General features: G+C 41.2%; 1 protein-coding gene across 2 annotated transcripts in view; it reads left to right on the forward strand.

Moving 5' to 3' along the window:
- Positions 1-6448: 6448 nt before the first annotated feature.
- The window catches only part of MSL2 (MSL complex subunit 2), a 33958-nt gene continuing 13517 nt past the window's right edge, over positions 6449-26889 (forward strand). Inside the window, exon 1 of one of the 2 annotated variants that reach the window (XM_059889127.1) lies at positions 6449-6811. Coding sequence is in view for 1 of the 2 variants with exons in the window: in XM_003585699.6 (XP_003585747.1) it covers positions 8832-8973 (142 nt within the window). In the remaining variant the exon portion in view is untranslated. Of the gene's footprint in view, positions 6812-7611; positions 8974-26889 lie in introns of those variants that run through there. The other variant, XM_003585699.6, reaches the window with a different exon arrangement.

The raw sequence follows: 26889 nt of genomic DNA on the forward strand, positions 1-26889 counted from the left end.
TGGGAATTGTAAAGAGACATAAATTGTCCTAAGACAAACAGGGATCTTAGATAATGGTCACATGGAAGCCCCCAGGGACAAATGGGCTGTGTTCCAAAAATTCAATTTTAAACTGACTGTTTGGAATGCAGAACACGTTTTCCCTTAGAAACAATGCTATGAATAATTGCAACTATTCTCTCAGGGAAGTCTACAGAAGCTTGTTTAACCCATAGTGTAACAGAAATATCTGCTAAGATATTTTAGATTTGCAACAAGTGCATCCCTAAATCCTTGCCACTCTGAATTATAAATTAGCTTTTTACATAGCTGCCACCCCAATAAGACTGTGAACTCTTTGAGGGCTGGAAACTGTTGAATTATTCATTTTTGTATTTTGAATGCCTGGCATATAACTGGCAATAAATGTTGATTGCATAAATGAATGGACAAATTTAATAGGCATTTGAATAGTGTTAAAAGTGTCTTAAGGAATAAAAACAGTAACATTTAGTGGGTACCTTAATATGTGTCTGGCACTGTGCTAGTCAGATGACCAATAAAGCAGCTGCTTTGCTTAGGCTAGAGTTAGAGATGAAGAAACTGAAGGCAATTTTAATATTTGAGACATAAATAGGTGCTGGACTTGCTAAATAAATGTTTTGGATGAAGTGAATGGATATATGTATTGATTTGGAAAAAATTTCATTGAAAAATAACAGAAGTTGATATGCAAAGGGATATGTGTCTTTTGAAGGGCTACATTTTTTTTGTTTTTTTAATATTTATTTGGTCATGCTGGGTCTTCAGCTGCACCACTCAGGATCTTTAGTTGTGGCATGTGGGATTTAGTTTCCTGACCAGTGACTTAACCCCAGACTCTCTGCATTGGGAGCATGCATTCCTAGCCACTGGACCACTAGGGAAGTCTCACTGAGGGGCTACTTTTGAGGAGGAGATAGGTATGAACACAGCTAAAGAGGAGCAGATGGAAGATGAAGTTTGGTAACAGTCAGAAAGGAGTGGATGGAAAGAGCAGGATTGGTTTTGATTAAGCCCTACTGGGCTTAAGTCCATCTGGCTTACTGTTCCTCATAAAGTGATATTTGCTCTGGCCAATCTTCAAAGACTTCTTGTGAGTTATATTAAGCTATTATCACTTTCCATAGATGGAGGTTAATTGGATTGATTTCTTTCCACAACAGTAGATGAAGCACTTGTTAAAATTTGGTAGGGATGATGTCTCAGTGAGCCTAGGCTGCTATCACACAAAATAAACTGAAACTTAGTGGCTTAGACAATATTTATTTCTACAATTCTGGATGTTGAAAGTGTGAGATCAAGGTGCCAGCATGATTACCTGGCAAGGGCCCTCTTTTGGGTTAAAGATGGTTTATGTCCTTGTTGTATTCTCACATGACAGAATGAGAGAGTTCTTTGGGGTTCTTTTCATAAGGGCTGCTGCTGCTAAGTCACTTCAGTCGTCTCCGACTCTGTGCGACCCCAGAGACGGCAGCCCACTAGGCTCCCCCATCCCTGGGATTCTCCAGGCAAGAACACTGGAGTGGGTTGCCATTTCCTTCTCCAATACATGAAAGTGAAAAGTGAAAGTGAAGTCGCTCAGTCATGTCCGACTCTTTGGGACCCCATGGACTGCAGCCTACCAGGCTTCTCCGTCCATGGGATTTTCCAGGCAAGAGTACTGGAGTGGGGTGCCATTGCCTTCTCCGTTCATAAGGGCACTAATCCCATTCATAAGGGCTCTATCCTCATGACCTAATTATTTCCCAAAGCCCCATCTTCTAATACTATCACACTGTAGGTTAAGATTTATATATATAAATTTGAGTTGGGAACTTCTCTGGTAGTGCAATGGATAAGAATCTGCCTGCCAATGGCAGAGGACACGGGTTTGATTCCTGGTCTAGGAAGATTTCACATGCTTCAGGGCAACTAAGCCCTAAGCCACAACTACTGTGGTCCAACTATTGAAGCTCATGTGCCTAGAACCTGGGTTTCACAACAAGAGAAGACACCCCAATGAGAAGCCCGTGCATGGCAACGAATAGTAGCCCCCACTTGCCACAACTAGAGAAGGCCCCGCATGCAGCAAAGACCCAGCGCAACCAAAAATAAAAATAAATAAATAAAATTATCAAAAAATAAATAAATTTGGGTTGGGGAGGAAGACATAGACAACCGATGGTTACAGGACAGAAGGTCCTGGAGCAGAGATACTAGGTAGTCAGGGAGAATGTATCCCGGGAAGGTGAGAGAGGGAATATCATCTCCAAATAGATTTTGGTTTTGGAAGGAGAAGGCAGAGGGAGGAGGGTGAAATAGGAGGAGGAAAGAAGGCAAAATCTTTTCCACAATTTTGTAAAGGGCTTAACCCCTCAGAAAATCCCTTTAACTTATTGCCAGCTTGATCTCTGTTCACTGAAAGTATAACTACAACTACTTCTGCATTAATTTTATTGTCCTCAAAGTGCTAGATGACTATCAATAAATACTTGTTTGATTATTCCTAGTGTTTTAAATCAGTCCACACTCTGGCTTTACTAATGATCTTAGAATTGACATTGATCGAGCTGAAGTAAGAACTATCTTTAAATTTAGAAGACATTTTATGTTTTTCTCCAAGGAGAAGCAAACATTTGTCCATGCCTATTATTCACCACACAATGTACTGGGGTGTTTACTTACATTATCACATTTCTAGTAATTCATCATTATTTTAACAATTACTTAGTAGCCATTAAATTGAAGAAAGTAGGGAAAACCACTAGACCATTCAGGTATGACCTAAATCAAATCCCTTATGATTATACAGTGGAAGTGAGAAATAGATTTAAGGGCCTAGATCTGATAGATAGAGTGCCTGATGAACTATGGAATGAGGTTCGTGACATTGTACAGGAGACAAGGATCAAGACCATTCCCAGAGAAAAGAAATGCAAAAAAGCAAAATGGCTGCCTGGGGAGGCCTTACAAATAGCTGTGAAAAGAAGAGAAGCGAAAAGCAAAGGAGAAAAGGAAAGATATAAGCATCTGAATGCAGAGTTCCAAAGAAGAGCAAGAAGAGATAAGAAAGCCTTCTTCAGCGATCAATGCAAAGAAATAGAGGAAAACAATAGAATGGGAAAGACTAGGGATCTCTTCAAGAAAATCAGAGATACCAAAGGAACATTTCATGCAAAGATGGGCTCGATAAAGGACAGAAATGGTATGGACCTAACAGAAGCAGAAGATATTAAGAAGAGGTGGCAAGAATACACAGAAGAACTATACAAAAAGATCTTTTGTCGTGACCCAGATAATCACGATGGTGTGATCACTGACCTAGAGCCAGACATCCTGGAATGTGGAGTCAAGTGGGCCTTAGAAAGCATCACAATGAACAAAGCTAGTGGAGGTGATGGAATTCCAGTTGAGCTATTTCAAATCCTGAAAGATGATGCCGTGAAAGTGCTGCACTCGATATGCCAGCAAATGTGGAAAACTCAGCAGTGGCCACAGGACTGGAAAAGGTCAGTTTTCATTCCAATCCCAAAGAAAGGCAATGCCAAAGAATGCTCAAACTACCACACAATTGCACTCATCTCACACGCTAGTAAACTAATGCTCAAAATTCTCCAAGCCAGGCTTCAGCAATATGTGAACCGTGAACTTCCTGATGTTCAAACTGGTTTTAGAAAAGGCAGAGGAACCAGAGATCAAATTGCCAACATCCGCTGGATCATAGAAAAAGCAAGAGAGTTCCAGAAAAACATCTATTTCTGCTTTATTGACTATGCCAAAGCCTTTGACTGTGTGGATCACAATAAACTTTGGAAAATTCAAGAAATGGGAATACCAGACCACCTGATCTGCCTCTTGAGAAATTTGTATGCAGGTCAGGAAGCAACAGTTAAAACTGGACATGGAACAACAGACTGGTTCCAAATAGGAAAAGGAGTTAGTCAAGGCTGTATACTGTCACCCTGCTTATTTAACTTATATGCAGTGTACATCATGAGAAACGCTGGACTGGAAGAAACACAAGCTGGAAGCAAGATTGCCAGGAGAAATATCAATAACCTCAGATATGCAGATGACACCACCCTTAGGGCAGAAAGTGAAGAGGAACTCAAAAGCCTCTTGATGAAAGTGAAAGTGGAGAGTGAAAAAGTTGGCTTAAAGCTCAACATTCAGAAAACGAAGATCATGGCATCTGGTCCCACCACTTCATGGCAAATAGATGGGGAAACAGTGGAAACAGTGTCAGACTTTATTTTTCGGGGCTCCAAAATCACTGCAGATGTGAACTGCAGCCATGAAATTAAAAGATGCTTACTCCTTGGAAGGAAAGTTATGACTAACCTAGATAGCATATTGAAAAGCAGAGACATTACTTTGTCAACAAAGGTCCGTCTAGTCAAGGCTATGGTTTTTCCTGTGGTCATGTATGGATGTGAGAGTTGGACTGTGAAGAAGGCTGAGCGCCAAAGAATTGATGCTTTTGAACTGCGGTGTTGGAGAAGACTCTTGAGAGTCCCTTGGACTGCAAGGAGATCCAACCAGTCCATTCTGAAGGAGATCAGCCCTGGGATTTCTTTGGAAGGAATGATGCTAAAGCTGAAACTCCAGTACTTTGGCCACCTCATGTGAAGAGTTGACTCATTGGAAAAGACTCTGATGCTGGGAGGGATTGGGGGCAAGAGGAGAAGGGGACGACAGAGGATGAGATGGCTTGATGGCATCACTGACTCAATGGACGTGAGTTCAAACTCCGGGAGTTGGTGATGGACAGGGAGGCCTGGCGTGCTGCGATTCATGGCGTCGCAAAGAGTTGGAGAGGACTGAGCGACTGATCTGATCTGAGTAGCCATTACATGTCAAACCCTGTGCTTGGCAATGATGATAAAGGCAGAGAGAGAAGAGCAGAAAACTGCTCTTCAAATGGTTCTAGCATAATAGGGAGAAGATAGGACTAAATCAACAACTGTCACTTAGTATGATAAATGCAATCAAAGAGGTAAGCCCTTGGAAATCTTGAAAGACAGAAAAGGGGAGCTTTAATTCAAAATGGATAGGAAAAACGATAATAAGAAGGAAACAAGTATTTGTTGTTTGTCTGAAAGGAAAATTTAAGTGCCAAGAGGAGTCTAAGGAGCCATGACTAAATGTTATGTGCTATCCTTGATGGCATCCCAGATCAAGAAAGGAACATTAGGGGAAAACTGAAGAAAAATGAATAAAATATGGATTTTAATTAATAATAATGTATTACTATTGGTTCATTGATTGTGACAAATGCACAATACTAAGCTCTTACTAACAGAGGAAATTGGATGTAGAATATAGGAGAACTGTCTGTACTATCTGTGCAATAATTCTGTAAATTCAAAACTTTTCAAATTAAAAGTTAAGTAATTTTTAAAACTGGCATTTTGTATTTTTGTCAGATCTGGCAACCCTAACAGTTTTACTTCCAAATAATAATTAAACACAAAATATGAAAAAAAACTACCTTAAGTTGATAGTTTAAGATTTAAGTTACATATGAATTCTCCTAAATATTTGATCCAGGCACTTCTTTTAATATAAACAGTTCATTTGTTTTCTTTTCAGGCAAACCTCAGACAAATAAATAGTTATTATACAAGGAATGTATTTCAGTGTGGAGATGCTTTGCCTCTGAGTGTCATAGCCTATCAGTATTTGCAACCAATTTCAAAAGCTAAAAAAAACTGCCTCTTCTTTCTCTTTCACACACTCACACATGAACCATTAATAGAATTAATTATTCTATTATTCTTAATTATTATTCTATTAATTATTCTTAATCTGATGTGCACATCTCAAGAGATTTTAAAAAATCCGTTTATGCGAAAATCAGCAAGGTTAAGGCCCTGCAAGTAATCACTTGTCTAGGGTGACCGCTAACTTGTACTGTCTGAATGGAAACAGTGCTGATCATTTCACTCTCCGTGTTGGTCCTCTGGGGAAGAACAACCTGTGTGTTGTAGAAGAACTTGAGTCTGGAATAAAAATAGAACTGTATATTAAAACAGTTTCATTTGAAGGTGAGCTTAGAAAAGATTTATTTAAGAGAAAAGGAAGACCAGACTTTTAAAAGAGAGTGAATTTTATAAACTATTTGTCATTTTCTAGATAAGATAACCAAATACATTTTGCACAGCTTTCTTTCACAAAATTAGGAAAATAGATTATTTTTAACACTTCGTACTAATAGTATGCTAGTGCTTCCAAAGAAAATGTCCTCAAATGGTAATAGAATTTATCAGAGGTTATATGGGTTCTGTTGCTACCTTAACTCTTCATTTCTACTCTAAGTGGCAAGCCTCTAAAACAAAAATGTTTTTGTCACAAAAGATTTACATACGTCATAAATCTTCGTTTGCAGACATGTTTAGAGCATTTACTAAGCGCAAAAAGTTATGCTGAAGAGCTTTGGTGTATCCAGAGATAATGATTCCTACGCTGTTTCTATTTTTAAAGACGGTTTTGTTCTTTTGGAGGGGAGGGGAGTCAGACGTTAAATTAGGGTTTTGTTTTTACCTCACTGACCTTGGTCTCCTGCAAAAACAGGTCAAAACTTACTTTAAAAAACAGGTAATACTTTCAAGGATTTAGGTTCTAAAGCAGGACCATGGGTTCTTTATCTGTTCATACAGAAGGCGAGGTCTGTTAAAGGACAGAAAAAGAGATTAGTTTTGTTGTTTAATTGGATTCCTGTGGAGAGCTCAGTGCCCTGGAAGGCTGGTCTGCTCACGTCCGTCGTTCTCCAAGCACTAGGAGAAAGAGCCCGCTCTGACGGGTAGACAAGGTGGGTGCGGGCACCACCGCTTCAGACGGCCTGCTCCGGCCTTAGAGGCCTCAGGGTGCCGTCGACGTGGGCCGCGGCCTCTAAAGAGCCCACGCCGCCCGAACGCCCGCGGGGCGCGCGGCCACGTCGCTCGCCACCTCCCTTCTGAGCCGGGCGGGTGCAGGCGAGCAGCGGCAGCGCCCTTTCGGCCGTCTGGAAGCTCGGTTCCAGGAGAAAGGCCGCGAGGGCGGGGCTTGGGGCGGTGCGGAGCTTTCTCCTCACCTCGCGGTCAGCCCGGGCGAGGAGAGGCCGCGTGGGGCCAGGGCGGAGCGTCACATGGCGCGACCCAGCCGGGGCTCCGCGTTGGCGGTCACCGAGGAAGCTGTGTAGTGCGGGAAGCCTACAACCCACACCGAGGAAGGATGGGTCAACTAACGAATGTTTCACCACAGCCCACACGCCTAAGAGGGAATTTGAGAGCGCATGGGGGAGGGGTGGGGAGAGCAGGCGGTTCACCAAGAGCACGCTCCGTACAGAGAGCAGTAAAGTGGAGAGTCAGGCATGCGCAATGAGCTCAGGGTGGGTTGGCAGCGGGGAGGGGCTGGTGTGAGCGGGCTGATGTGTTTATCCGGTTTTCTGGGTGGGCGCTCAAAGCGCACGCGTCAGGGCAAAAGGCGGCGGAGCTGGGTACTGGAATGCGCATGCGCCGAGCGAGCCGGTAGCTCTGGGAGGGTGTGGAGGGGGCTCTTAGAGGAGAAGCAGGGGAAAAGGGAAGCGAAGGGAAAGGAAAGGGCGGGGGGAGGGGTGAGAACGTGGTCTGCGCATGCGTGCGAGCACTAGCGACGACGGCGGCGGGGGAGTCTCGGGGATGACAGTGGCTTTGCCCGTTGGGGTAACGGTCGTCGTCGCCGGCAGGGCCTGAGGCGCCGCACAGCCCGCGGGATCCATTAAGGCCGCAGCAGCCCGGGCCCTACCGAGCTAGAGTGGCGCGTGGAGTCGGGGTGAGGGCGGCGAGGCACGAGGGGAGGGGCCTGCGGCGGGGCCTTGCCGTGTGCGCTGGGCGGCGGCGGGGCCTGTCGGTGTGAGCGCTCGCCTCAGCCGCGGCCGGCCGGGCGTCGTGGGCGGTGGCGGCCGTGGTGCTTGGCGGAGGAGGCGTCCGTGTGTGTGGCGCGGAGAAGATGGCCGGGCAGTGAGGGGGCGGCGCTTGCGCCTGGTGACCTCGGAGTGAGCGACTGAGGAGCGAGGGGCGCCGCCGCGGCCCGGCCGGGCCTGCTCCCCGCCCCCTCCCGCCGCCGCCGGCCCGCGCACTTCCTCCCCGGCCCTCCCCTCTCGGGCGGGGGCCTCCCCTAGCCGCTTCGCCACCTCAGGGAACAGCCGGGCTCTAACCGCCGGGGCGGAGAGCCAGGCTCAGTCCGGACCCCGCGTCCGATATGGAGAGAGCGGCGGCGGTCTCCGTCAGCCGCAGCAGCAGCGTTCGCCGCCGCCCCGGCTCGGTGCACTAGATCCAGGAAGCCGACGCCCGCGCTGCCGTCCTTGCCGTCGCCGCTGCCTCCACGCCGGGCGCTGTGATGGAGTAAGGGCCCCGCAACCCGTGAGAAGCGTGCCCGCCTCTCGGACCGGGCCGGGGCCTGCTGCCGCGCCCGCCAGCCCGACCACAGGAGGTGCCTCCGCGTCCAGGGATGCAGCTCGAGCGCAGGCCGCCCGCCGAGCCGTGGGGCTAGACTGAGCGCCGCCTCCGCCGCGTTCTGCGCCCCGCGGCCGCCCGGGACGAACTCGAACGCTGGTTTCTCCCTCGCTCTTTTTTTTTTTTTCCTACTCGGTCTGCAAGTCTCAGGGACGGAGGAGGGGCGCCAGGGCCCCATGTGTGGGAGGACTGCTTCAGCTCCACAAACTTGTACGGATTTTGGTTACTACTTTGGCCAGTGGTTCTGCCCCGATTTCCTCCGAATTGTTACAAACTCGCTGTTGTTCCCTGGCTGCTTACAAAGTTGGATCCGGAATTTCTCTTCACCCGGGAGCCAACGGTGTCGAAGCGTCTGCAATGAACCCGGTGAATGCTACTGCTCTCTACATTTCCGCGAGCCGCCTAGTGCTCAACTACGACCCCGGAGACCCCAAGGCGTTTACAGAGATTAACAGGCTCTTGCCTTACTTCCGACAGTCCCTCTCGTGCTGCGTTTGCGGTGAGACGCTTTTTATTGTTCCCTTTTCAATGCTGGTTTAAAAAAAAAAAACAACACTCCGGGCGATGGTAACAGGAAAGGTTTGACGGCCGGGTAGTTTGTATTAAGCTTTTGTTACTTGTGTGGTAGTGCAAGGTCTTTAGTTTTGAAACTCGCCAGAGGACTTTTGCCCGGCATTTGAGATAGAACCTTCTAAACCGCCCTGTACGGCGGCCTCAATGTTCAAAACTGTTTAATTCGCCTTAAGTCAGCTCAGTACCATTTCTGGTGGTGGGTTTTTGTTGTCTTCCCGCCCCCCCCCCCCCCCCCCCGAAAGAGGGAAAATCATGCATGCTGCTGCCTTAAAAAAATTTTTTTTTTTTTTTACTGTTTCGATAACAGAACTGACAAAACACCTACCTTGGTTAAACCTGGTTTACACATGTACATGTGGCGTGTTTGCATTTCTCCAAACGTGTTAGGTGTGGACGATGGTATAGCGGGTGAACTCGCTGCGGAACTTTCCCCCCAGGTTCTTTTAATGCTTTGACAGCTTGACGGTAAACAATGATCCAGGGCAGACTGATGGTACTAAGTGCTTTTTAGCTAGTGGGGTTTTTACAGGATTACGTTTTCTTTGGCTTTACTTTATCTTGGCTTGGTAGAAAGTGATTTTAGGTGTTTTTGTTCAAGAAGTATTAGTTCGTGCTGGGCAGGATATTTTCCAAGTTATTTTTGAGAGATGAAGTTGTCTAATATTAGTGTTTCCAAAATGGTAATAACTTGTGATTATTATCGAAGTGATTGAAACTTATTTTTCAAAAACACACCTAGACTGAAAACTTATTAATATAAAGGAAAGGGCAACTGGCAGAACCAAAACAAAATAGTAATACTCCACATTCTTATTTCTCCAAAACTTCTGAGGTTTTGTTGATCCTCTTGTTTAGTCAGAATTTGAGAAATTCGGTCGTTTCAGGCTTTTACTTAAAGATAAATTTTGCGACTGTAGTGGCTGAAGGGAGAAATAGTATTCATCTGAGATTCAACATTTTCTGTATAGCTCTGGGGCAAAGCACGGAAGGAGGGTGCAGAAAAGGTGAAGAGGTGTTTTTTTTTTTTTTGCACGTCAGGTACTTAATTTAATCTCATAGACATTTAAGTAACAGTGTTCGAATGTGATTAAGTGCTACGCTCACTGGTAACGGAGACTTAACCTTTATAGAGAAGCAGTTGCCCTGGGTAAATCAGGTAACTGCCCCCGGACCTCAGTTTCTTAACGTGTAAAATGAGAGCTTTGGGCTAGATTCACAGTTTCCTTTCTGCTCATATTTTACAAATATAAGAATTTGCTTGATTTCAGCGTTCTATCCCACCTCATTCTCCCTCTCTTTTTTGTATGGAGTACTTTATTTTATGCCTTCACAGCTTTTGATAGTCCGTGGAATGAGGAGATGGGGCTGCTGTAACAACTTTTTACACAAACTTTTCTGGGAGTGGGGATTGCTACTGTGGTAATGTAGAGGGCATAAGCCAGCCCATCCTGGCCTGCTAGAACTGCAATAAAGAGTGATGTCATAATCCAGGTAACACTTGAATATCTGGTAGGTCTCCTTTTTACAAGATAGAGGGAACTTAGCTCTCTAAGAGGGAAATGGTAGTTTTGAAATAGTGTAGGTGCTTGGTTCTTATTAGTAACTTCAGGACAGTTGTGGTCTAATTGAACATTTTCTAGAGTCTAACCTGGATTTTAAAAAATGTTATTAAAGCTACATTAGAACCTTTTTTAAAAACCAGTTTGACTACTGAAAAAGGAAGTTTTCTGACATTGGGGCTTGGTATTATTCCTTTTTCAAATGTCTCTTTCCCATCATTCTATGGGAGAGATTTGTGGGTTCTACTTTGCCTTTATAATTAAGTAGCCTGCATAAAATTTCAGCATTATAGGTGTAGGTTCAGTTTTTTCCCCTTATCTCTTTGGATGTAAGTCTGTGGTTATCAAGAGATGGGGAAAAAAAATTGTTATTTGTATTCAGAGCCAACATTTTTCATTTTTGTACCAGATACTATCCTAGACCCTTTCTTCTTAGCTGAAAAGTAGTTATTTCAATTAACAGGGCATGTGCAGTCTTACTTAATAAGGATAAACAGATATGTAAAAACTAAGTTTAATTCTCTTGGTGCTTTAAATAGGAAGTTTGTTTAAGTATGTCCTTCAGTGTCTGACCCAGTCCTACCTTTTCAGCTTTGTATTCAATTGCCCTCATATATAATTTCAGTCAGTTTAGTATTTTTGTCTTTTCAAACGTACATACCGTATGACTTCCTCCTCTTTTCCCCACCTTTGCACTCTGAAGTTCCTTCTACCTAATATTTCTATTCTGTATGGTCTAAATCCCTCCTTAGTGAATTCTTTGTTCTAATCATAGGCACTTTGAACTCTTGTAGAGCAGTTTTTATATAAAATTATTCTATCTTAGGGTAAATACTAAGTTTTTGTACATTTTTTGTGTTCCTTTTGCCTCATTCTTTCCTATCCAGTGACTTAGTTGCATGTAGGTGTTTATGACAGACTCAGAGGAAGAAAGTGAGGAGGTGGGGAGGTAAAATCCTAACTTTGTTACTTTGCTGTCTAGGCAAGTTATTTTAACTTTTCACCTGAATTTCCTCTATGTACAGAAGGGGATAGTCAGGCCTTCTTTAAGTTTTGTTTCTCCAAATCTGTGTTATATGTGAGTTTATTTTTAAGGGGGAAAAGCCTTTTGAACCCATGAGAACAAGTGTGTGGACTTGGCTGTCTGGCTTGGCATCCTGCTCTTGTAGAGAGGTAGACAAAGGTAGGGGGAAGTGAGAGATTGAACTATCAGTTCAAATATAGTGAGTGAGTGAAAGTTGCTCAGTCGTGTCCTACTCTTTGCGAACCCATGGGCTATACAGTCCATGGAATTCTCCAGGCCAGAATACTTGAGTGGGTAGCCTTTCCCTTCTCCAAGGGATCTTCCCAAGCCCAGGGATCCAACCCAGGCCTCTGGCATTGCAGGCGGATTTTTTTTTTTTTTTTTTCCAGCTGAGCCACAAGGGAAGCCCTTGTGAATATTGTGAAACCTTGAGTATTCACTGGAACTACAGGTTTTGTTATCATTGTTCTTTGAAATGTTAATAAGCTGATTATCACTGCTTGTTTTTCAGTTCTTTGAATGTTTAGACTTTCTGAAGCTTCTGGTGAATGGGATAGCAATGCTCCAGAGTTATTGTTGTTTCTAGGCCACAGACAGTATTACTGCAGGTACTAATTTTGTGTCAGTTTTTTCCCCTTGTTATAAATGTTGAGCTTTATTATTTTGTCATTTATCTTGAAGTATGTAGAATTTACTTCTGATGGCATGAGACTTCATAAATTCTAAGGATTTTAAGTTTTTTGTTAAGCTTTTAAGTCCTCAAATGCTGTAATAAGTTTGATATGTTAGAATAAATACTGTTAGAACTGGAAGGACAAGATAAGTGAGTGGAAAAATATTACTCTCTGACATATTTGGAGTCCTGTAAATTAATCATGGTCACATCTCTACTCAGGGACGTGAATATTTCCCTGATGTTTTAAATTCTAGAAACGAAATAGTTTTGGCTTTTACTGAATAGTTGTGAAACTTTTGGATATCCAGTTTCTCATTTATAAAATAGAAAGGGGCTGGAAAATAGTACCACTGACAGGCTGACCAACTTTTGAATGTTACAGTCTTAAAAACCAAGCCCTATTTTTTCTTTCTACTGTTAACTCTCACATTGCGTTACCAGGTAGGTGGTTCCCTGAGGGCGAGAATCTTCCTGGTCTTGGTCACCTCTGTAGCCCTGCACCTGACAATTACTGGCTCAATGAGTATTGTTGAATGGATGAAGGTTCAAAGTAGGAAGGATGTGCTCTCAGAATAAAGTGTGTGCCTTAAAATTAAATAGATTTAACTTCATGAAAGATGACTTTCATTTTCCTTATTTGTCTCATTTGGGCATTGTTTGTGGGACCACGTTGGAATTAGTGCAGTAGATCTCAAAAATCTCTTTCAGTTCTGGAATTCTGATTCTTGAAGCAGAAATACTTTGTCTTTTGATTGAGTAAACAATTTATAAATAGCAAGAATCTTCTAAAATGAAGTTTGAACATGTAGCCTGGAGTGACTTAAACTATCTTTTAGACTGTGGCTGAATTTAAAGCCATTTGTATAATGTAAGCATTACACTAATTTTTAAAATTTTTATTAATTTATTTGGCTGTGCAGAGTCTTAGTTGCAGCCTGTGGGATCTTCTGTGTTTGTTGAGACAGGCGAGATCTTTGGTTGTGGCCTGTGGGATCTAGTTCCCTGACCAGGGATTGAACCTGGGCCTCCTGCATTGGGAGCACGGTTTGCCACTGGACTACCAGGGAAGTCCCTATGCTGCTGCTGCTGCTAAGTTGCTTCAGTCGTGTCCGACTCTGTGCGACCCCATAGACAGCAGGCCACCAGGCCCCATCGTCCCTGGGATTCTCCAGGCAAGAACACTGGAGTGTGTTGCCATTTCCTCCTCCAATGCGTGAAAGTGAAGTCGCCCAGTCGTGTCTGACTCATAGCGACCCCATGGACTGCAGCCTACCAGGCTCCTCCATCCGTGGGATTTTCCAGGCAAGAGTACTGAAGTGGGTTGCCATTGCCTTCTCCGAGGGAAGTCCCTATACTGATGTTTTATATTTATGTTTGTTTCAAGTGTGAGTTCATTTGATACTGTATTTTTTTGGTACCTAAAATCACTGTAGTAAAATTTTTTTATTTTAAGCACATAATATAAATATAAAACTTAACCACCTTAACCTTTTTATTAAAAGTTAATTTTTGGTTGTGTTGGATCTTTGTTGCTTCTCGTGACTTTATTTTTGGTGAGTAGGGGCTAGTCTTCATTGTAGTGTGCGGGCTTCTCATTGAGGTGTCTTCGCAAAGAGTTGGACACGACTGAGCAACTGAACTGAACTGAGTGGATTTCAGTAGTTGTGGTGTGTGGGCTTAGTTGCTCCAGAATCTTCTCAGACTGGGGATCAAATTTGTGTCCTCTGCATCGGCAGGTGGTTTCTTAATGACCGGACCACCAGGGAAGACTGTTAACAATTTTTAAATGTATCGTTCAGTAGTGTTGAATATGTTTACATTGTTGTGGAACAGGTTTCCACAACTTTTTTGGTCTTGCAAATCTATGCCTAACGAGCAGCCACCATTTTCTTTCTTCCCCCCCAACCCCTTGTAACCACCGCTGTACTCTCTGTCTTTCTGAATTTGACTGCTGTTACTGATTCCTCATATAAGTAGAATTATATGGTCTTATATTTGTCTTTTTTTTGACTGGTTTATTTCACTTAGCATAACGTCTTCAAGGTTCAAGCATCAGATTTCTTTCCACCTTTTGGCCACAGCACATGTGGGATGGTAGTTCTCCCACCAGGGATCAGACCCACACCCTTTGTGTTGGAAGCACAGAATTTTTACTACTGGGTAGCCAGGGAAATCCCAGGATTTCTTTGCTTTTTAAGGCTTAATAATAATTCTCTTGTATGCATAGCACATGCTTACTTTATTCATTCATCCACTGTTGAATGTTTGAGTTGCTTCTACCTCTTGACTGTTGTGAATAGTATTAAGAACATGGATGTGTAAACAACTCTTTGAGACACTGCTTTCAATTCTTTTTGGTGTATATATACCCAGAAGTAGGATTGCTGAATTGTGTGATATTTCTGTTTTTATTTTTTGAGGAACTCCATACTGTTTTCCAAAGTGGTTGGTACCGTTTTACAATTCTGCTGGCAAAACAGGGTTTCCAGTTAGTTTCTCCATGTCTTTGCCAACACTTGTATTTCCTGTTTTGTTCTTGATTATTTTTTTAATGGTAGCCGTTCTGATGGGTGTGAGATGATCTCTCATTGTGCTTTGTATTTCTCTGGAGGTTGGTGATTTTTGCATATACTTGCAGTCGTATATCGTCTTTGGAGAATCACTGTTTTTTTAAATCTTGAAAATTTTTATTTTGCTTATAAAGTCTTTATTAATCAGTTGTGATGTTCTCAGTGCTGGAATAAAAGATGAATTAAGACACATAGCCCCAACCATATGTTACTCAGTGATATGGGAAAGACAGATAAGTAAACCAGCAATTATTGTGTGTTAGAGTCACTTATACCAAGTCTCAAGCATTATAATAGAATACTCATATGTTAATTTTGTCACACATGTAAAAACCTCAGAAATTAATGGAGTGGTTCTGTCCCCCCCACCCGTCTCGCCCCCAACTTGTTTTTGAATAGCTGTTTGGGTCAAAGTTTGGGCAATCCTGATTGGGGTTAGAGCAGAATTTGGTTTACCAGTTTTTTCTTGGAACTTAAGTTTGCCTCTGATCTGGGAAGAATTCTTTGCCCAGTCACCCATGTAACTCTTTGCAACTTTTTCGATTGTAGTCCGCCAGGCTCCTTTCTCCATGGGATTTTTCAGGCAAGAATACTGAAGCAGGTTGCAATTTCCTCCTTCAAGGGATCTTCCCAGCCCAGGGACCAAACCCACATGTCCTGCACTGCAGGCAGATTCTTGACCACTGAGCCATCGGGGAAGCCAAAGGAAGAAAATTATTTAGTATTATGTGTTGGCAGATACTCTTATTTTAGATATATTTAACTGTTGGTTTCTTTTCCTAAGAAAAATCTCCTTTTTACAGTTTACCATTTTAGTGTTCTAAAATTATTTCTAAAATGTTAGTTCCTACTTGGTTATGTTTGAAAAGTCAAAGTCTCTCAGTTGTGTCCAACTCTTTGCGACCCCCATGGACTGTAACCTGCCAGGCTCCTCTGTCCATGGAATTCTCCAGGCAAGAATACTGGAGTGGGTTTCCATTCCCTTCTCCAGGGGATCTTCCTGACCCAGGGATTGAAAGCAGGTCTCCCACATTGCAGGCGGATTATGTTTATGGACAGTAAAATTGCCTTAGGGAAAGGATGCACTATGCATTTTTGTGGATGCTGAGTGAGAATAGCTTTGATCCACAGCCCTTTGTCATAAGATAAAACCTACTGAAAATGTAGTAACAATTCAGAGCAGAAACAGTATGGTACTGTAGAATTAAGCAGCAGAAACTGTTTCAGTCTAATGGGATCTAAGGGTTTCCCAGTGTCTCAGTAGTAAAGAATTCACCTGCCAAGCAGGAGATGCAGGTTTCATCCCTGGGTCAGGAAGATCCCCTGGAGAAAAGTGAAAGTGTTAGTTGCTTAGTTGTGTGTGACTCTTTGCGACCCAAGGACTGTAGCCTTGGGCTTCTCTGTCCATGGAATTCTCCAGCAAGTTATACTGGAGTGGGTAGCCATTCCCTTCTTCAGGGAAGATCCCTGGGTCAGGAAGATCAGCTGGAGAAGGAAATGGCAACCCACTTCATTATTCTTGCTTAGGAAATCCCATGGAGAAAGGAGCCTGGCGGGCTACAGTCCTTGGAGTCTCCAAGGGCCAGGGACATGACTTAGTAACTAAACAGCAGCAGTAGCAGTTAGATCTAGGAAATTTGGGGCTTGAGCTGAGCTAAGAGGAATGGTGAAAAGTGAACATTTTCAACAAGACTTAAGAGAGAACATTTGGCTTGTTTAGGATGCAGAAAATCAAGTTTATTTGTAATGAGTCCTTGTAGGGGAGCCCATCTGTGACCCATAGTGGTAACTCAGGGGCCTTTTGTGGGAGGGAACCTTGATGTCAGGCTAAGGAATTTGACATTTACCATATGACTTGTTCTTTTTCACAGTGTGTTCTATAGGTCACCAAATCAAACCCACTGAAAGAGATTGTTAAAATACAGATTCCTGGTTATCAGACTGATTGAATTGAAATCTCTGTGGGCAAGGCCTTGTAATCTGCATTTTCTCCCCCCTCCCCCATATGAGGAGCAGAATTTGGAAATCCCTATTACCTTCGAGAAATATTTTTAAAGTAGGAGAGTGATGTGATCAAAACTTTATTTTAGAAAAGATTAGTTTGGGGATGGAATTTAGGATTGATTATTGGAGTAAGGTGAAATTCAATTAGAAAGGATAATATGTATCCTTGTTATAGAGGCCTGAATAGTGATGGGAGTGAAGAGGCAACACCCTAAGATAATGCAAAGGGAAAATTTTGTCCTCTTTATAGTTATAACATTTTAATTCTTTGATATATACTGTAGTATATTTTGTTTTTGGCTAGGCATTTTGACTGTGAATGGGCTAAATGAGATATTTCCTCCCATTAAATTTATAAAAGTACTAAATTTTACAGATAAAACCTGGCTTGTCAGGTACTTGGGAGAGGTTTCAGTTAAGGTAGGAATTAGTGGAGTAGGAAATGGCAACCCACTCCAGTACTCTTGCCTGGAGAATCCCTTGGACAGAGGATCCTGGTGGGCTACAGTCCATGGGATTGCAGTTGGACAAGACTGGGCGACTGACACACACACAAAATTGAGGAGATACTTGATAGTGCAATACACTTCATCTATTCTCCCATCTCCTGCAGGAAGCAGGATGGGGCCGCCAGCACCTGGGAGGCAAGATGGCTCCTCCCCGCCCCCCCAAATCCCTTCTGGAAGTCTTGGGGCCTCAGTGCCTGCAAGAGCTGCTCCTGCTGCTGCTGCTAAGTTGCTTTCAGTCATGTCCGACTCTGTGCGACCCCATAGACGGCAGCCCACCAGGCTCTGCCATCCTTGGGATTCTCCAGGCAAGAACACTGTAGTGGGTTGCCATTTCCTTCTCCAAAGCATGAAAGTGAAAAGTGAAAGTGAAGTTGCTCAGTCGTGTCCGACTCTTCGGGACCCCATGGACTGCAGCCCACCAGGCTTCTCCGTCCATGGGATTTTCCATGCAAGAGTACTGGAGTGGGGTGCCATTGCCTTCTGCCTTGGGCAAATAAGAGACTAAGTTGTTTACTGGCAAAAAAAAAAAACAAAACACAAAAGATAGGAATTAGGACCAAGTAGGCCTGGGGAGAATGAAAAGAAGGATGAAACAGTAATGATTTGATGATGCCTGGGAGTTGGGATTAGTGAGGAAATATTATTGGAAATGTGTTTAGGAAAGGCTAAAATTGAAACACTTTAATTTTGTGCCCTTTCCTGGAAACCTTGATTTTAAAATGATCTTATATGCTTTTTGGTATAGTAAAACAAACAATATAGCTTTTGACTCCTGGGATTGTGGTTTTCATTCTCTCAAATTAATTTGAACATTCAGTCCTTTTTTTACAGTCCTTGTTTTCATTACATTGATAGTATACCATCATTAATTGGTTAATGCTTTATTGTATTATCTTCTCTTGGAGTCCACCTGGCTATTTTAATCTATAATTTGATTTGTTTTTGTGAGTTCTGATTAAATTTTATCTTTTATTTTAAAAGATAGTGTTTCAGAATCCTTATTCTAATTTGTATTTCTCTCTGTGTCCCTCACCTTTGAGTTTTCTTCCTATCCATTTAGTTTATGTTATTGTCTTGTCTCTTTTAAACATTATTTTTTGTTGTTTCCATGTCAGGAAATTAATTCAGATAATTTTCTTCATTTTAATTACTGTATGCCTGGCCATTTTCATCTTTTCCCTGTTCTGACTCCATAATATTTTAGCAGAGTTTTTCTTGTTCATTGCCTTTCTGCTCAGAAACATCTGGCTTTGTCAAGCTATTTTTATCTAGTTTTATAGCCTGCATATTTTGTGTATGTTAACTTTAGTTTGTCTATTAATTAGCATTTGCCCTTTAAAAAAGTAATTATATTTCTGGCTGAGCTTGTTCTTCATTGTTGCAAGGGCTTTTTTCTAGTTGCAGCAAGCAGGGGCTACTCTTGCTTCTCATATCCGTGGCTTCTCTTGGGTTGTAGAGGTGTGAACTCAGTAGTTTTGGCATGTGGGCTTACCCCACTGTATGTTGGATCTTAGTTCCTCAGCCAGGGATCGAACCCATGTTCCCTGCCTTGGAAGGCAAATTCTTAACTAACCACTGGACCACCAGACAAGACCACATTGAAGTTTAAATCTCTGTCTCCTTTTCTCCCAGGTGGCACAGTGGTAAAGAATCTGCCTGCCAATGCAGAAGATGTGGGTTTAATCCTGGGTCAGAAGATCCCTGTCATAGGAAATGCAACCCACTCCAGTATTTTTGCCTGGAAAATTCCATGGACAGAGGAGTCTGGCAGGCTACAGTCCATGGGGTTGCAAAGAGTCAGACATGACTGAGCTACAGAGCATGGCATACACTCCTGTTGTGAAATTTGGGACTCTGTCCATATATAATATGGGATTATAAAATTAGAAGGGAGCATTCCAATTCAGGTATCCTTGTGATGGATTTCTGAATCCCCTCCACAGTTAATTAGTTGGTTGCCCAGCTTATGAGTCAGCTTTTTCAAGATACGACATAAGATATGACTGGCATATTCTTTCCACCAGAATGTCTGAGTGTCTCAGAGATCTTTTAATGATGTCATTGAGCTTGCCAGTTCAATTTTTACATAGATTTTACATGGAAGGTTATTCTTCCTAATGAGAATTTATAAAGCTTTAGACAGGAAGATAAATTGTAAAGCCATTTTCTTCACATCAAATAATCCTTCCTGTAATATTCTTGAAAATTCGTCCAAGCCTTTTCCTGAATACCTCTGGGGTAGGGAGCTAAATTTTACTCTGCAAAATAGCCCTATCTGTTTTGAAGTGTAGAATTCTAATGTTGAGATCTTGAATTATTTTGTGAAACCATATCTGGATAAGAATCACTGTTGCTTTATCTTGTTTGGCGTTTGGGATAGTTATTGGTTTATGATGTTTATGGTCAACTAAAGTATTTTCATAAGTTGGTTGATGGTGTGTTTAGATCTTCTCTGTCATTACTGATTTTCTGTGTTGTAAATTTTTGAGAGATGTTATCTCTAGCTGTGATTATGGATTTAGCAGTTTCTCTTTGGAGTTTCTGTCAGTTCTTGCTTTGTGTATTTTGAAGTTCTGTTTTTAGGTACATAAAATAATTCTGAACATCTGGAATATAGATAAGATATATAATGTAATAGTCATAGAACATAGTTGATCAACATCAAGTTGATTTTTAATGTTCTGGTCTAATCCTGTCATCTATCATTTTTAGTTATGTTGCTGTTTGGTTTTTCTACTCTGCATGGGTCATATTTTTCTGCCTTTTTTGCATACCTAGTTAATTTTTTTAAAAATGTATTTTTGGCCATACCATGGATGCAGGATGTGGGATCTTAGTTCCTCTATCAGAGATTGAACCTTGTGCCTCTTCCTATGGAAGTGTGGATGGAATCTTTAACTACAGGACTACCAGGCAAGTCCGTACCTGGTTAATTTTGATTAGATGCTAGATACTGTGAATTGTACCTTGTTGGTAAAATTTTACCTTGTGGGTGGGTGTTTTTCTCCTATTCTTGAGCTTTGTTCTTGAGAATGAGGTTAAGTTACTTGGCAGATAGTCTGACCCTTGATCCTTTTGAAGCTTGTTTTTTTCTTTTTTTAATTAAGGGATAACCAAAGCAGCCTTTGGGGCTGATTTTCTGCACTACTGAGGCAAGAACCTTTTTAACTACTCTGATGCCTCGTGAATTATGTGGTTTCTCACACAAGGTGGTGGGAATAAGAATTGTTCTGCTGCTTTGGAGTTACAGGTATTGTTCTTTTTGCTCCTTTCTGGAGGTTTTCTCTCCATCCTGGGGTGATTTCCTCATACACACGTGCTAATAATTTTTTACTCAGCTGAAGATTTGAAAAGGGCCATGTATGAATCTGCATTCTTTCACTGTTCAGCACTCTAATCTCTGGTGTGCTCTGCCCTGAGGCATCTAGCTGCCTTAGCACCCAGTTCTGTCTTCTCAGCCCAGGGACACCCCTGGGCCTTGTCTTGGTTCTCTCTCCTTGTGCTGTGGCCTGAACATTATTTCTAGACAGTAAGCTGGGACAGCTTAAGTTGTTTGTTACTCCATCCAGGGATCTGTGGAACCCATTGGACAATATATATGAAAACCATTGTTTTGTCCAGTTTCTGTTTCAGTTAGGAGAGTAAGTCTGATTATTCCAATTTGTCTGGAAGCAGAATCAGATTAAATACAGTTCTTTAGTTATACTTAGCTATATCTTAGGTGCTTGGTAGCCACATGTAGGTAACAACTACCTTATTGCATATGTAAAATATTTCCATCATTATGCATAAAACAGTTCTACTGGGACTTCTTTGGTGGTCCAGTGGTTAAGACACTGCACTTCCACTGCAGGGAGCACAGGTTCAGTCTCTGGTTGGGGAACTAAGATGCTGCATATTGTTGGTGGCCAAGAAATAGAAGGAAAAAAAATAACCTTAAAATAATAAAGTTTTACTGGACAGTGCTAACACAACTAACGAACTTAGGTTTATTCCTGAAAGCTGTGGGAGCATTGAAAGATGCCTTCAATGTTTTCATCTTAAGTTTTGATTTTTAAAACATTGAGCCCTTAAAACATTATGAACAGATCACTGGAGCTCACCACTATAAACTTAAAAAAAACAACTTTCCCAAATCAATGAATTGGATTCAAGCAGGTGTTTCACAGTATTCATGTAGTGAAGTGAAGCGAAGTGAAAGTTGCTCAGTTGTGTCTGACTCTTTGCAATCCCATGGACTATATAGTCCATGGAATTCTCCAGGCTAAAATGCTGGAGTGGCTAGCCAATCCCCTCTCCAGGGTATCTTCCCAACCCAGGGATCGAACCCAGGTCTCCTGATTGGCAGGCTGATTCTTTACCACTGAGCCACCTGGGCAGACCTCATGTAGTAAAAGGTTTCCATTATTTAAGAAAAAGGAAAATAACTTTTTTTCTTCCTTTAAAATGAAGCAGTTTGAGATGTCAAATGACTACTGGACCAAATCGTGTGCCATACTAGTGAATAATTTTGCCAAATCATTCTGTTGTGAGGGTTTTATATGGTTCTGTTACTTCAGTTCAGTTTAGTTGCTTGGTCATGTCTGGCTCTCTGTGACCCCATGGACTGCAGCACGCCAGGCCTCCCTGTCCATCACCAACTCCTGGAGTTGACTCAAACTCATGTCCTTTGAGTCGGTGATGCCATCCAGCCATCTCATCCTCTGTTATCCCCTTCTCCTCCTCCTGTCTTCAGTCTTTCCCAGCATCAGAGTCTTTTCCAGTGAGTCAGTTCTTCACATGAGGTGGCCAAAGTATTGGAGTTTGAGCTTCAGCGTCAGTCCTTCCAATGAATATTCAGGACTGATTTCCTTTAGGATGGACTGGTTGGATCTCCTTGCTGTCCAAGGGACTCTCAAGCGTCTTCTCCAACATCACAGTTCAAAAGCATCAATTCTTTGGTGCTCAGCTTTCTTTTTAGTCCAGCTCTTACATCTGTACATGACTACTGGAAAAACCATAGCTTTGACTAGATGGATCTTTGTTGGCAAAGTAATGTCTCTGCTTTTTAATATTGCTGTCTAGGTTGGTCATTACTTTTCATCCCAGGAGCAAGCATCTTTTAATTTCATGGCTGCAGTCAGTATCTGCAGTGATTTTGGAGCCCAAGAAAATAAAGTCTGTCACTGTTTTCACTGTTTCCCCATCTGTTTACCATGAAGGGATGGGACCAGATGCCATGATCTTAGTTTTCTGACTGTGAGTTTTAAGCCAACTTTTTCACTCTCCACTTTCACTTTCATCAAGAGGCTCTTTAGTTCTTCGCTTTCTGCCATAAGGGTGGTGTCATCTGCCTATCTGAGGTTATTGATATTTCTCCTAGCAATCTTTATTCCAGCTTGTGCTTCATCCAGCCCAGCATTTCTCATGATGTATTCTGCATATAAGTTAAATAAGCAGGATGACAATATACAGCTTTGACGCACTCTTTCTCCCTATTTGGAACCAGTCTGTTCCATGTCCAGTTCTAACTTTTGCTTCCTGACCTGCATACAGATTTCTCAAGAGGCAGGTCAGGTGGTTTGGTATTCCCATCGCTTTAAGAATTTTCCAGAGTTTGTTGTGCTCCACACAATCAAAGGCTTTGGCATCATCAATAAAGCAGCAGTAGATATTTTTCTGGAAGTCTCTTGCTTTTTCGATGATCCAGCAGATGTTGGATATTCTACTAACTTAGTCATGTGTTAATGTTTTTTTAATTCTTAGTAATATTGTTTTAGTTTTTTTAGTTCTTTGTATATCCACTCAATGGTCCATTGGTTAGGGACAAGAAACATTAAGAAAATTAAGTTGCTACTGAAATACTAGTTAACAAGGAACACAAAAACACTGATGATTTTAAGTATCTGGCTCATGATTATTATTGCCCCTCTCTGTAAATTGTCTGTGTTCTGTTAATATCCTGTCTATTAACAGAGTATAGGTAATTATCCAAAAAGAAATATTAGCAAGAAAAAATAGTGATATATACGTGTATATATTCTCAGTCGCTTTAGTTGTGTCTGACTCTTTGCAACCCCATGGACTGTAGCCAATCAAGACAGGCTCCTCTGTCCATGGGATCCTCCAGGCGAGAATACTGGAGTGGATTGCCATTTCCTACTCCAGGATATATATATATTTGGCCTTTTATTTTTAGAGAATAAAGACTATGCTTGCTGTGCTACTTGAAGTGTTTGTAAATACCAAACACTTCATCATTTAGTAACAGAACACTAAAAGTTTTTCTAGTGAAAGATGAATTCCAAATTCCAAGTCACATTTACAGTTTTGTCCTTGTATAATGTGTTAAATTTTAGCCTATGTTTTTAACATTTGTAAGTCTACAAACAAGTCATTTAAAAATAAATATTGGGGGGATGTCCCTGGCATCCCAGTGGTTAGGACGCTGTGCTTCTATTGGGCTTCCACTGCAGGGTGCAGGTTGCGGAACTAAGAACCCACATGTTGTGTGGTATGGGCCAAAAATAAAAAAGATACATTGCCAAAATGCATTTTATTACATAATTTAAATAATGCAAGATGTAGTCCTTGTTAATGGGAAGTCAAAATTTGTATGTTTTATTAAAATTAACTCATAATTTTTGATAATACTCTGATTTAAAAATTTTCTTTTTTGAAACCATTTAATCACATTTCTTAACTGATTAGAAAATTGTCCAGGTTGAAAGATGGCATCAAGGCAAAAAAGGTAAAGTATCTTTAATCCTGGTTGTCGATCAGAATTTGTTAGGAAGCTTATTCAAAATACATATTCCTGGGCAGTCTTGAGTCAATCTGGAGAAGGCCATCTACATAATTCTAATACTAATCTCTGAATAAGAGTACTGCTGTCTTTGAATTCTCCTTATGTGAGGTTTTATAGGTGTACTTTAAAAAATATGTATGTGCCAATAAATTAAGTAATATGGAATTAAGCAAGGGCTTCCCTGGTGGCTCAGTGGTAAAGAATCCACCTGCCAATGCAGTAGACGCAGAAGATGTGGGTTTGATTCCTGGGTTGGGAAGATCCATTTCTTAGAGAAGGAAGTAGCAACCCACTCCAGTATTCTTGCCAGGGAAATCCCATGGATTTCCAAGAGGAGCTTGGCAGGCTACAGTCCATGGGGTCATAAAGAATTGGACACAACTAAGCGACTAAACAACAATATTAAATGAGCAAGTTTCTTGACAGTTTTCAGTTTTAAGATACTATTGTAGATTTTGGGATGCCTTTCCAGGAGGATATTAAAGCAAACCTATTACTGCATTCTGGTATAATGAAACACCAGTTTGGGAAATTTGGATCTAGCTTTATATTGATTTATTCAGTTAATGTTTGGTTGTTCAGCGATGAATCAATTGTGCCTGACTAGCCTGCTTTATCTTACTGCTAGTAATTTAATGAGAGATCATCATGGCTTTGCTAAAATATGAAAATAACAGAATATTACAAAAGTACTCTGTAACCACAAAACACTCTATAAAAGTCTCTTCTACATAATTATAAGATAAATGGTGTCTGGCATTCTTTTAATATCTTACTAGAATATGAAATGAGGTATGACTTGAGTTTATGACTATGCTGTGGTTTATATATCATCCATTTAATAATTTATGGTGTTTGGTCTTTTAGTTTATAATGGTAGTTGACTGGTGAAGCCTACTTACCTTGTATCAACTACTGACATCACCAAGAGTATCAGGAAATATTTTTCATAGTTTTACATTGACTAAAGACATAAAAGGTAAAGAAGCTCTGAAGTTTAATTATTCAGATGTTCAGTAAACAGGTTGGCTTGAGTAACATTCATACTTTTAAAATTGCAGTATTTAACAGTTGATTTGCATTTTTTATTACACAGCAGACTAGTTGTAATCCTTTTTCCAAAACTGGAAATGCAGACTTTGTGTCTTTTTTTTTTTTTTAAATCACCCTCCCCCCACCGCCACTCCCCTGGTGTACATAATTAGCTGTCACTGGTCTGTCAGTAAAGTCGTGCTTATTTAAAGTGATGTAAATGAACTTTAAAATAATTACTTGATCAAGCAGTCAAAATACATCTGTGTCACCATTTTTAGTGATTGATGCATATCTATCATCATACTCTCTGATTTTAAAATGCACCTTTTCTATCATACTATGAAATTATGGATATTTGTGCTAGATATTTTAAAGAAAAGTTTACAGGTCTGTGAAATCTAGACGATCAGGGGCTATAATGATGGTTTGGGGCATAGCTGCTTGAATATTTAATTAAACAACTAATAATTTCCTTGAAATTTTAATTTGTTTGGATTTGTTGACTTTTTGAGGCATGTATTTGCTTTTTTTTTTTAATTTGCTTTTTAGTTTACGACTAAAATTTATGCAAAACTTTAAAGGAACATGTTTTAAGCGCTGCTTAATCAAAAATTTAAAGAAGAAAAACAGACCTGTATAAGCAAGCTCTGCCAAGAGGAAGATGGAGCTGTCATAAGAGGGTTCTCTAATCTCATTCATTTCCCTTTGATTTGTGCTTATTATTCTTCATAGTAGCACTCATGAATTTTGCCTAATGAAAAGATTTGAAGAGGTTTAGACTTCAACATATGTTTGAAAAAGGTATATTGGGCACAGTGTTATAAGACTAGTAACAAGTTTTAAAAAGAACAGTTTAAATTGTCTAAAAATTAATTCATCTATCCCCATTTGCTAAGTGATACATAGGATCTTTTTATGGTATTGTAATTTTTGTTCTTAGTTGAATCCAGATTATTATTCCCATGTGTTTATGTATCTAGGAGATCTCTTAATGTTGTTTCAAAACATACTTTACGTCCTTAATTTTGGGGTGTAATTTTGGTGCTGTAATTCAGTGATGTAGAAAGATCCAAGTATTTATTAAATGCACAGTGCTTGGCACAGAGCTGGGCCTTAGAAGTTACTGCTTAAGTGATTAAAGAAAGAGGAATGTTTTTTTAATTGAAGATAGCCTAAACAATTAATTCTTCATTTGGAAGAGGTGAAGAATGGGGATACTTAGATCAGTAGGTTGAATTATGCAAAGATTATTGACCTTTGATTGATTATGGAAAGGTTATTGACATCAGTAGGAGAAGTATATTTTCCCAGTCTTTTTTTTTTTTCCTCTTCAGCTAAGACAGTAAAAGAGATGATGTATTTTATACAAGTTACATTTAGCCACAACTGAGTACAGAAGTAGTCCAGAATATCTCAGGTCCAGGGCAAAGGACCCAAAGGGACTGCTTTGTTATGAGCAAGGTGGGTCTCTGAAAGGTGGTCTAGGTGATTAGAATGGCCATAGTGTTCCAGATAAATTGAGACACGTTCTAGATAGTTAGGCATGCAGTCCAACAGTTTATATGAGTGTCCTTGGCCCATTGTTTCCCTTGTTTTTGGCTTCTGTGGGTGTACAAGTTCACTTGGCCTCTGCCTCATCTTTTGCGCTTTAGCCTGCACATTTCTTCTTCCTCCACTT

Source organism: Bos taurus, chromosome 1 (assembly GCF_002263795.3).
Source record: "Bos taurus isolate L1 Dominette 01449 registration number 42190680 breed Hereford chromosome 1, ARS-UCD2.0, whole genome shotgun sequence".
NCBI lineage: Eukaryota > Metazoa > Chordata > Mammalia > Artiodactyla > Bovidae > Bos > Bos taurus.